This window comes from Salmo salar, chromosome 06 (assembly GCF_965601325.2).
Source record: "Salmo salar chromosome 06, fSalSal1, whole genome shotgun sequence".
Classification (NCBI taxonomy): Eukaryota; Metazoa; Chordata; class Actinopteri; order Salmoniformes; family Salmonidae; genus Salmo; species Salmo salar.
This window is the reverse complement of record NC_138296.1, coordinates 5,804,594-5,817,607: the sequence shown is the minus strand read 5'-3', so window position 1 is coordinate 5,817,607 and position 13,014 is coordinate 5,804,594. Positions and strand designations below refer to the sequence as shown.

The following is a 13,014-nucleotide window of genomic DNA, read 5'->3' as shown; positions in this document are numbered from 1 at the left end:
CTATTACACACACTCAGACACTATTACACACTCAGACACTATTACACACTCAGACACTATAACACACTCAGACACTATTACACACTCAGACACTATTACACACACTATTACACACACTATTACACACTCAGACACTATTACACACTCACACTCTATTACACACTCAGACACTATTACACACTCAGACACTATAACACACTCAGACACTATTACACACACTCAGACACTATTACACACTCAGACACTATTACACACTCAGACACTATTACACACTCAGACACTATTACACACTCAGACACTATTACACACTCACACTCTATTACACACACTCAGACACTATTACACACTCAGACACTATTACACACTCAGACACTATTACAGACACTCAGACACTATTACAGACACTCAGACACTATTACACACTCAGACACTATTACACACTCAGACACTATTACACACTCAGACACTATTACACACTCAGACACTATTACAGACACTCAGACACTATTACACACTCAGACACTATTACAGACACTCAGACACTATTACACACTCAGACACTATTACACACACTTTTCAAACGAAACTATATATATTTAAAAAATGTCAAATTAAATTCATTCATTCCTTCGCTCTCTCCACATTACTACTAACTTAATTAACCTACTAACTTACTACTAACTTAATTAACTTAATTAAAGCTTTTAACTAGGACCCAGATTCTTTCCCTGTTTGATTATGTAGTCAGGAAAATCTCCTGGCCCTTGTTATTATAATACAGACTGTTATTCCTTGTTATTATAATACAGACTGCTATTCCTTGTTATTATAATACAGACTGTTATTCCTTGTTATTATAATACAGACTGCTATTCCTTGTTATTATAATACAGACTGTTATTCCTTGTTATTATAATACAGACTGCTATTCCTTGTTATTATAATACAGACTGTTATTTTAGTGATATCATGACATCTATCAAGAGCTCAGTCCTCACATATACAGTATCCTACATATCTCTCCTCACATATACAGTATCCTACATATCTCTCCTCACATATACAGTATCCTACATATCTCTCCTCACATATACAGTATCCAACATATCTCTCCTCACATATACAGTATCCTACATATCTCTCCTCACATATACAGTATCCTACATATCTCTCCTCACATATACAGTATCCTACATATCTCTCCTCACATATACAGTATCCTACATATCTCTCCTCACATATACAGTATCCTACATATCTCTCCTCACAGGGGCAAGTTTATTAAGCTCAACTTTGACGTGACCGGATTCCTCGTTGGAGCCAACATCGATACCTGTATCCTCATGAAGTATACTTTCTATAAATATACCAACTTTGGGCTCCTTATAGAGATGTATTGTAGTGTTTATCAAATTCATGTTTTAGAGATTTGGGAGATATTATAACACACAAAAGGGACAGTTTCCCGGACACAGATTAAACCTAGTCCTGGACTAAAAAGCATGTTCAATTAAGAATGTATATTTATATTTCATGTGTGTCGGGGGAAACTGGCCCAACGTAAAATGCAGTGTCTTGTTCCTGCACCACAGAGTTTTTTGTCTTTAACCCTCCCCTGTCCACCAGACCTGCTGGAGAAGTCTCGCTGTATCCGCCAAGCCAAGATAGAGAGAGCCTTCCATATCTTTTACTACATGGTGGCCGGGGCGAAGGACCAACTAAAGGGTGAGGAGATGGATAGATGGAATGATGGATGGACAGGCCAGGATTGGTCGTTTCTCCTAAACAAGGGTCGGCAATCATTTTGTCTCGAGAGCCACATCGGGATTTCAGAATTCTGGGTCGAGCCCACCCCTGTCCTAGATAGTTATGCTGATTTAAAGGACAGGTCTGAAACGACTTTCTGTCTCTATATAGAGAAGCTGTTGCAGGGGGGTTTCAGTGTGTATCGTTTACTGGTAGCAGTAAACACTGAGTGTACAAAACATTAAGAACACCTTCCTAATATTGAGTTGAACCCAACACCTCCTTTACCCTCAGAACAGCCTCAATTCATCAGACCATGGACTCTACATGGTGTTGAAAGTGTTCCACAGGGATGCTGGCCCATGTTGACTAAAATGCTTCCCACAGTTGTGTCCAGTTGGCTGGATGTCCTTTGGGTGGTGGACCATTCTTGATACACACAGGAAACTGTTGAGTGTGAAAAACCCAGCAGCGTTGCAGTTCTTGACACAAACCGGTGCGCCTGGTACCTACTACCATACCCCGTTCAAAGGCACTTAAATATTTTGTCTTGCCCATTCACCCTCTGGATGGCACACATACACAATCCATGTCTCAATTGTCTCAAGGCTTAAAAATCCTTGTCTCCACCTCTTCATCTTTAACCCGTCTCCTCCCCTTCATCTTTAACCCGTCTCCTCCCCTTCATCTTTAACCCGTCTCCTCCCCTTCATCTTTAACCCGTCTCCTCCCCTTCATCTTTAACCCGTCTCCTCCCCTTCATCTTTAACCCGTCTCCTCCCCTTCATCTTTAACCCGTCTCCTCCCCTTCATCTTTAACCCGTCTCCTCCCCTTCATCTTTAACCCGTCTCCTCCCCTTCATCTTTAACCCGTCTCCTCCCCTTCATCTTTAACCCGTCTCCTCCCCTTCATCTTTAACCCGTCTCCTCCCCTTCATCTTTAACCCGTCTCCTCCCCTTCATCTTTAACCCGTCTCCTCCCCTTCATCTTTAACCCGTCTCCTCCCCTTCATCTTTAACCCGTCTCCTCCCCTTCATCTTTAACCCGTCTCCTCCCCTTCATCTTTAACCCGTCTCCTCCCCTTCATCTTTAACCCGTCTCCTCCCCTTCATCTTTAACCCGTCTCCTCCCCTTCATCTTTAACCCGTCTCCTCCCCTTCATCTTTAACCCGTCTCCTCCCCTTCATCTTTAACCCGTCTCCTCCCCTTCATCTTTAACCCGTCTCCTCCCCTTCATCTTTAACCCGTCTCCTCCCCTTCATCTTTAACCCGTCTCCTCCCCTTCATCTTTAACCCGTCTCCTCCCCTTCATCTTTAACCCGTCTCCTCCCCTTCATCTTTAACCCGTCTCCTCCCCTTCATCATTAACCCGTCTCCTCCCCTTCATCTTTAACCCGTCTCCTCCCCTTCATCTACACTGACTGAAGTGGATTTAACAAGTGACATCAATAAGGGATCATATCTTTCACCTGGATTCACCTGGTCAGTCTGTGTCATGGAAAGAGTTGTGTATACTCAGTGTGTCTTATTGCTATTATAAACTGGTTACCAACATAATTAGAGAAGTAAAAATACATGTTTTATCATACCTGTGGTATACGGTCTGATATACCACGACTGTTAGCCAATCAGCATTCAGGGCTGGAACCACCCAGTTTATAATGTCTGATCTACCATGGCTTTTAGCCAATCAGCATCCAGGACACAAACTACCCAGTTTATAATAATATCATAAATATTATATACTGGGTGGTTCGAGCCCTGAATGCTGATTGGCTGACAGCCATGGTATATCAGACCGTATACCACAGGTATGAGAAAACATGTATTTTTACTGCTCTAATTACATTGGTAACCAGTTTATAATAGCATTAAGGCACCTCGGGGGTTTGTAGTATATGGCCAGTATCCCACGGCTAAGGGCTGTGTCCAGGCACTCCACGTTGCGTTGTGCGTAAGAACAACCCTTAGCCGTGGTATATTGGTCATATGTCACACCTCCTCAGGCCTTATTGTTTAATTATATAGTGTATAAACCATACAGCTCCTCCTCTCCTGTCTGTCCCCGTATAGAGGAGCTGTTACTGGAGGATTTTGGGGACTACCGGTTCCTGGTGGCAGGTCATGTGGAGGTGCCTGGTCAGGAAGATGATGAGATGTTCATAGAAACACTGGAGGCCATGGAGATCATGGGTTTCTCTGAGGACGAGAGGACAGGTACTGGGGAAGAGGAGGGCTGTCTCTGAGGACGAGAGGACAGGTACTGGGGGAAGGGGAGGGCTGTCTCTGAGGATGAGAGGACAGGTACTGGGGGAAGGGGAGGGCTGTCTCTGAGGATGAGAGGACAGGTACTGGGGGAAGGGGAGGGCTGTCTCTGAGGACGAGAGGACAGGTACTGGGGGAAGGGGAGGGCTGTCTCTGAGGACGAGAGGACAGGTACTGGGGGAAGAGGAGGGCTGTCTCTGAGGACGAGAGGACAGGTACTGGGGGAAGGGGAGGGCTGTCTCTGAGGACGAGAGGACAGGTACTGGGGGAAGGGGAGGGCTGTCTCTGAGGACGAGAGGACAGGTACTGGGGGAAGGGGAGGGCTGTCTCTGAGGACGAGAGGACAGGTACTGGGGGAAGGGGAGGGCTGTCTCTGAGGACGAGAGGACAGGTACTGGGGGAAGAGGAGGGCTGTCTCTGAGGACGAGAGGACAGGTACTGGGGGAAGGGGAGGGCTGTCTCTGAGGACGAGAGGACAGGTACTGGGGGAAGGGGAGGGCTGTCTCTGAGGATGAGAGGACAGGTACTGGGGGAAGAGGAGGGCTGTCTCTGAGGACGAGAGGACAGGTACTGGGGGAAGGGGTGGGCTGTCTCTGAGGACGAGAGGACAGGTACTGGAGGAAGGGGAGGGCTGTCTCTGAGGACGAGAGGACAGGTACTGGGGGAAGGGGAGGGCTGTCTCTGAGGACGAGAGGACAGGTACTGGGGGAAGGGGAGGGCTGTCTCTGAGGATGAGAGGACAGGTACTGGGGGAAGGGGAGGGCTGTCTCTGAGGATGAGAGGACAGGTACTGGGGGAAGGGGAGGGCTGTCTCTGAGGACGAGAGGACAGGTACTGGGGGGAAGGGGAGGGCTGTCTCTGAGGATGAGAGGACAGGTACTGGAGGAAGGGGAGGGCTGTCTCTGAGGATGAGAGGACAGGCACTGGGGGAAGGGGAGGGCTGTCTCTGAGGACGAGAGGACAGGTACTGGGGGAAGGGGAGGGCTGTCTCTGAGGACCAGGGGATAGATACTAGAGGGAAGAGGAGGGCTGTCTGGCTTTTAGTCTATCATTCTCTTTCTCCACCTCACTTTGTCTTTCTCTGTCCGTCTGTCATTCTCTCTCTCGTTCTATCTCTCTTGAGGACGAGGGGATAGGTAGGGGTAGGGCTTTCTCTCTTACTGCTGTCTCTCTCAGTGATGTCTGTCTCTCTCTCTCCTCCCACTCTCCTCTCATCCCTCACTCCTCTCCTCTCTCTAGGCATGATGAAGGTGGTCTCCACTGTGCTCCAGCTGGGGAACATTAAGTTCAACAAGGAGAGGAACAATGAGCAGGCCACCATGCCCGACAACACAGGTAATACATGACATCACACAGGTAGTAGCAGCACATGTGAGACATGACATCACACAGGTAGGAGCAACACAGGTGAGACATGACATCACACAGGTAGGAGCAACACAGGTGAGACATGACATCACACAGGTAGTAGCAGCACATGTGAGACATGACATCACACAGGTAGGAGCAACACAGGTGAGACATGACATCACACAGGTAGTAGCAGCACATGTGAGACATGACATCACACAGGTAGGAGCAACACAGGTGAGACATGACATCACACAGGTAGTAGCAGCACATGTGAGACATGACATCACACAGGTAGGAGCAACACAGGTGAGACATGACATCACACAGGTAGTAGCAGCACATGTGAGACATGACATCACACAGGTAGGAGCAGCACATGTGAGACATGACATCACACAGGTAGTAGCAGCACATGTGAGACATGACATCACACAGGTAGGAGAAACACAGGTGAGACATGACATCACAAGGGTAGTAAGAACACAGGTGTGACATGACATCACAAAGGTAGGAACAACACAGGTGAGACATGACATCACACAGGTAGGAGCAACACAGGTAACAACAGAGTTTGTTCACAATAACACAAGATTGAAAATACAGTTTACATTTAGCACAGTTAACACAGAGAGGAAAGCACAGGTAAGAAAGACAGCAGGTAACATACCACTAACACAGGTAAGAAAGACAACAGGTAACATACCACTAACACAGTTATGAAAGACAACAGGTAACATACCACTAACACAGGTAAGAAAGACAGCAGGTAACATTCCACTAACACAGGTAAGAAAGACAACAGGTAACATACCACTAACACAGTTATGAAAGACAACAGGTAACATACCACTAACACAGGTAAGAAAGACAGCAGGTAACATACCACTAACACAGGTAAGAAAGATAACAGGTAACATACCACTAACACAGGTAAGAAAGACAACAGGTAACATTCCACTAACACAGGTAAGAAAGATAACAGGTAACATACCACTAACACAGGTAAGAAAGACAACAGGTAACATACCACTAACACAGGTAAGAAAGACAACAGGTAACATACCACTAACACAGTTATGAAAGACAGCAGGTAACATACCACTAACACAGGTAAGAAAGACAACAGGTAACATACCACTAACACAGGTAAGAAAGACAACAGGTAACATACCACTAACACAGGTAAGAAAGACAACAGGTAACATACCACTAACACAGGTAAGAAAGATAACAGGTAACATACCACTAACACAGGTATGAAAGATAACAGGTAACATACCACTAACACAGGTAAGAAAGACAGCAGGTAACATACCACTAACACAGGTAAGAAAGATAACAGGTAACATACCACTAACACAGGTAAGAAAGATAACAGGTAACATACCACTAACACAGGTATGAAAGATAACAGGTAACATACCACTAACACAGGTAAGAAAGACAGCAGGTAACATACCACTAACACAGGTAAGAAAGATAACAGGTAACATACCACTAACACAGGTAAGAAAGATAACAGGTAACATACCACTAACACAGGTAAGAAAGATAACAGGTAACATACCACTAACACAGGTAAGAAAGATAACAGGTAACATACAGTATGACTAATCTTTCTCTCTCTCTTTCCCTTTCTTCTCTTCTCTCTCTCTCTCTCTCTCTCTCTCTCTCTCTTCCTCCCCCCTCTCCCCTCTCTCTCTCTTGCCTCCCTTCCTCCCACTCTCTTCTCTCTCTCTCTCTTCAGCGGCTCAGAAAGTGTGCCACCTGCAGGGTATCAACGTGACAGACTTCACCCGTTCCGTCCTCACCCCTCGCATCAAGGTGGGCAGAGAGGTGGTGCAGAAGGCTCAGACCAAGGAACAGGTACTCTTCTACTCTACTCTATTCTATTTTACTCTATTCTACTCTATTATGTTTTATTCTACTCTATTCTACTCTATTATGTTCTATTCTACTCTATTATGTTCTATTCTACTCTATTATGTTCTATTCTAATCTATTATGTTCTATTCTACTCTATTATGTTCTATTCTACTCTATTATGTTTTATTCTACTCTATTCTACTCTATTATGTTCTATCCTACTCTATTATGTTTTATTCTACTCTATTCTATTCTACTCTTTTCTATTGTACTCTATTATATTCTACTCTATTGTTCTCTATTCTACTCTATTATGTTGTATTCTATTCTACTCTATTCTATTTGACTCTATTATATTCTGCTCTATTCTACACTATTCTATTATCTTCTATTCTACTATCTTCTATTCTACTCTATTCTACTATCATCTATTCTACTCTATTCTACTATCTTCTATTCTACTATTTTCTATTCTACTATCTTCTATTCTACTCTATTCTACTATCTTCTATTCTATTCTATTAAATTCTACTTTATTCTATTCTACTCGGTTCTACTTTGTTATCTTTTACTTTATTCTATTAATGTCTACTTTATTCTACTATCTTCTATTCTACTCTATTCTACTCTGCTCTACTCTATTATATTCAATTCTACTTTATTCTATTCTTCTTGGTTCTACTTTGTTATATTTTACTTTATTCTATTCATTTCTACTCTATTCTACTATCTTCTATTCTATTCTACTCTGCTCTACTCTATTATAGTCAATTCTACTTTATTCTATTCTACTCGGTTCTACTTTGTTATATTTTACTCTATTCTACTCATTTCTACTCTATTCTACTATCTTCTATTCTACTCTATTCTACTCTGCTCCACTCTATTATATTCAATTCTACTTTATTCTATTCTACTCGGTTCTACTTTGTTATATTTGACTCTATTCTTTTAAACTCTACTCTATTCTATTCAACTCTACTCTATTCTACTCTATTCTAATCTTCTCTGTTCTACTCTATTATGTTCAATTCTACTCTGTTCTACTCTATCCTGTTCTATTCAACTCTACACTACACAAAATACACTTCTACTCCATTCTTTTCAACTCTACTCTATTCTACTCTACTCAATTCTACTTTACTATATTCTATTCTGCTCTATTCTACTCTATTCTACTGTGTTCTACTGTATTCTACTTTATTCTACTTTATTCTACTCTATTGTATTGTATTACTCTATTCTATGCTACTATATTCTGTTCTATTCTACTTCATTCTATTCTACCCTTTTCTGTTCTATTATATTATACCCTGTTCAACTCGTACTTGTACTCTACTCTATTCTACTTTATTCTATTAAACTCTACTCTATTCTACTATTTTCTATTCTACTCTATTCTACTCTACTCTATTATATTCAATTCTACTTTATTCTAATCTACTCGGTTCTACTTTGTTATATCTCACTCTTATATATTCAACTCTACTTTATTCTATTCTACTTTATTATGTTATATTATGCTCTATTCTATTCAACTCTACTATATTCTACTCTATTATAATCTACTATAATCTACCTGAGTCTATTCTATTCCATTCAACTCTACTCTATTCAACTCTACTCTACTCTATTCAACTCTGTTTGACTCCATTCTATTATGTTCTACTCTATTCTATTGTACTCTATTCTACTCTACTTTATTCTGTTATATTCTATTCTACTCTATTCTGTTTTATTCAACTATAGATTACTCTAATCTACTCTATTCTATTAAACTCGTTTCTTCTCTTTAATCAACTCTATTATGTTCTACTCTATTCTTCTCTACTATATTCGACTTTATTCAACACTACTCTATTCTACTCTGTTCTACTCTACTCTATTCTTCTCTACTCTATTCTACTCTGTTCAACACTACTCTATTCAACTCTACTCTATTCTGTTCTATTATGTTCTACTCTGTTCTATTCAACTCTACACTATTCTATTCTAATCTACTCTATTCTAATCTATTTATCTCTACTCTGCTCTATTCAACTCTAATCTAATCTATTATATTCTACTCTATTCTATTCAACTCTACTCTATTCTACTCTACTCTACTCTACTCTACTTTATTATTCTCTAGTCTATTGTATTCTACTGTATTCTATTCTAGATACAATACCTTCCTCTCACATGTTCAGTTAAAAGTGTAATCTTATTTTCAACAGAGACCTGGCAACATATAATGTATCTGAAGCATAAGTAGTTATAGTACATAGCCTTTCTCCAGGAGAAGCTTTAGTCAGAGACAGGGATGTACGTGGAGGCAGACAAGATGACGGTTCACACACTCACTGTCTCTCTATCTCTCTCTCTCTCCCTCTCCTTCTCCCCTCCCGCTCCCTCTCCTTCTCCCCCTCCCTCTCCCCTCCCGCTCCCTCTCCTTCTCCCCCTCCCTCTCCCCTCCCGCTCCCTCTCCTTCTCCCCCTCCCTCTCCCCTCCCGCTCCCTCTCCTTCTCCCCTCCCGCTCCCTCTCCTTCTCCCTCTCCTTCTCCCCTCCCGCTCCCTCTACTTCTCCCCCTCCCTCTCCCCTCCCGCTCCCTCTCCTTCTCCCCTCCCGCTCCCTCTCCTTCTCCCTCTCCTTCTCCCCTCCCGCTCCCTCTCCTTCTCCCCCTCCCTCTCCCCTCCCGCTCCCTCTCCTTCTCCCCCTCCCTCTCCCCTCCCGCTCCCTCTCCCCTCCCGCTCCCTCTCCTTCTCCCCTCCCGCTCCCTCTCCTTCTCCCTCTCCTTCTCTCCTCCCCTCCCGCTCCTTCTCCCTCTCCTTCTCCCCTCCCGCTCCCTCTCCTTCTCCCCCTCCCTCTCCCCTCCCGCTCCCTCTCCTTCTCCCCCTCCCTCTCCCCTCCCGCTCCCTCTCCTTCTCCCCCAGGCTGACTTTGCCATCGAGGCCCTAGCGAAGGCCATGTATGAGCGGTTGTTCAGGTGGATCCTGGCTAGGGTGAATAAGACTCTGGATAAAGCCAAACGTAAAGGAGCATCATTCCTGGGGATCCTAGACATCGCTGGCTTTGAAATCTTTGAGGTGAGATTGAGGAGCATCATCTTTAAGTTGACAGAGAAAGGAATTCAGCAGGGGTCCCGTGAGGCCAGTTGGTAGCTCATGGCGCATTGCAACGCCAAGGTTGTGGGTTCGATTCCCATGGAGGACCGGTAAAAGAGAATGATGCACCCACTACTGTAATTCACTCTGGATATGAGCATCTGCTAAATGACTGAAATTGAAACCATTTAAAATGGGTAGACGTAGCGATTTGGGAGCCCCATCTACCTCCCAAAAGGGACATTTCCCCCAGAACATTTCCTACTATGATTATTATTATCCCACAATTAAAAACACCCCTACGGGCCCTGGTCAAAGTAGTGCACTAAATAGGGAATAGGATGTCATTTGGGATTCAGACCTGATGTACAGGACTATGACGTGAGAAGTACCTCTATGTTCACATCCATCTCTCCCATCTCCCCTCCTCAGGAACTACCATGGTACTGTAGCTCTGTGTAAACCACTATGTAACTTCTCCTCAGGAACTACCATGGTACTGTAGCTCTGTGTAAACCACTATGTAACTTCTCCTCAGGAACTACCATGGTACTGTAGCTCTGTGTAAACCACTATGTAACTTCTCCTCAGGAACTACCACGGTACTGTAGCTCTGTGTAAACCACTATGTAACTTCTCCTCAGGAACTACCACGGTACTGTAGCTCTGTGTAAACCACTATGTAACTTCTCCTCAGGAACTACCACGGTACTGTAGCTCTGTGTAAACCACTATGTAACTTCTCCTCAGGAACTACCACGGTACTGTAGCTCTGTGTAAACCACTATGTAACTTCTCCTCAGGAACTACCACGGTACTGTAGCTCTGTGTAAACCACTATGTAACTTCTCCTCAGGAACTACCACGGTACTGTAGCTCTGTGTAAACCACTATGTAACTTCTCCTCAGGAACTACCATGGTACTGTAGCTCTGTGTAAACCACTATGTAACTTCTCCTTCTCCTCAGGAACTACCATGGTACTGTAGCTCTGTGTAAACCACTATGTACCTTCTCCTTCTCCTCAGGACAACTCGTTTGAGCAGCTGTGCATCAACTACACCAACGAGCGTCTGCAGCAGCTGTTCAACCACACCATGTTCATCCTGGAGCAGGAGGAGTACAAGAGAGAGGGGATCGACTGGGCCTTCATAGACTTCGGCCTGGACCTGCAGCCCTGCATAGAGCTCATCGAGAGACCGGTAACACACACACACACACACACACGGAGACACACACACACATACAGAGACACTCACACACACGGAGACACACACACACACACACACACACACACACACACACACACACACACACACACACACACACACACACACACACACACACACACACACACATACACCCTGGACCTACAGTAATGCACACACGGATGGGTGCTGGTTCCCTAAAGCTGACCCCTCCCCCCACCCTTCTAGAACAATCCTCCAGGTATCTTGGCTCTGTTGGATGAGGAGTGCTGGTTCCCTAAAGCCACAGACCTGTCCTTCGTTGAGAAGCTGATGAACACACACACGGCCCACTGCAAGTTCTCCAAACCCAAATCACTCAAAGACAAGACTGCCTTCTCTGTTCTTCACTACGCCGGCAAGGTGAGATTAGATGATATGTTTCTGTCTGAAGAGTTCTCCACTACGCCGGCAAGGTGAGATTAGATGATATGTTTCTGTCTGAAGAGTTCTTCACTACGCCGGCAAGGTGAGATTAGATGATATGTTTCTGTCTGAAGAGTTCTCCACTACGCCGGCAAGGTGAGATTAGATGATATGTTTCTGTCTGAAGAGTTCTTCACTACGCCGGCAAGGTGAGATTAGATGATATGTTTCTGTCTGAAGAGTTCTCCACTACGCCGGCAAGGTGAGATGAGATTATATGTTTCTGTCTGAAGAGTTCTCCACTACGCCGGCAAGGTGAGATTAGATTATATGTTTCTGTCTGAAGAGTTCTCCACTACGCCGGCAAGGTGAGATGAGATTATATGTTTCTGTCTGAAGAGTTCTCCACTACGCCGGCAAGGTGAGATGAGATTATATGTTTCTGTCTGAAGAGTTCTCCACTACGCCGGCAGGGTGAGATTAGATGATATGTTTCTGTCTGAAGAGTTCTCCACTACACCGGCAGGGTGAGATTAGATGATATGTTTCTGTCTGAAGAGTTCTCCACTACGCCGGCAGGGTGAGATTAGATTATATGTTTCTGTCTGAAGAGTTCTCCACTACGCCGGCAGGGTGAGATGAGATGATATGTTTCTGTCTGAAGAGTTCTCCACTACGCCGGCAGGGTGAGATTAGATTATATGTTTCTGTCTGAAGAGTTCTCCACTACGCCGGCAGGGTGAGATTAGATGATATGTTTCTGTCTGAAGAGTTCTCCACTACGCCGGCAGGGTGAGATTAGATGATATGTTTCTGTCTGAAGAGTTCTCCACCACGCCGGCAGGGTGAGATGAGATTATATGTTTCTGTCTGAAGAGTTCTCCACCACGCCGGCAAGGTGAGATGAGATGATATGTTTCTGTCTGAAGAGTTCTCCACTACGCCGGCAGGGTGAGATGAGATTATATGTTTCTGTCTGAAGAGTTCTCCACTACGCCGGCAGGGTGAGATTAGATGATATGTTTCTGTCTGAAGAGTTCTCCACTACGCCGGCAGGGTGAGATTAGATGATATGTTTCTGTCTGAA

The 13,014-nt window shown here is 44.2% G+C and overlaps 1 protein-coding gene across 1 annotated transcript in view; it reads left to right on the top strand.

Annotated features, from left to right (window-relative positions):
- LOC106606313 (myosin-11) overlaps window positions 1-13,014 on the top strand; it is a 72,495-nt gene that overhangs the window by 20,315 nt on the left and 39,166 nt on the right. Inside the window, exons 8-15 of the mRNA XM_082976272.1 lie at window positions 1,271-1,335; window positions 1,627-1,725; window positions 3,821-3,964; window positions 5,252-5,347; window positions 7,113-7,231; window positions 10,145-10,297; window positions 11,343-11,516; window positions 11,751-11,924. Of these exons, the coding sequence (XP_082832398.1) occupies window positions 1,271-1,335; window positions 1,627-1,725; window positions 3,821-3,964; window positions 5,252-5,347; window positions 7,113-7,231; window positions 10,145-10,297; window positions 11,343-11,516; window positions 11,751-11,924 (1,024 nt within the window). The remainder of the gene's footprint in view (window positions 1-1,270; window positions 1,336-1,626; window positions 1,726-3,820; window positions 3,965-5,251; window positions 5,348-7,112; window positions 7,232-10,144; window positions 10,298-11,342; window positions 11,517-11,750; window positions 11,925-13,014) is intronic.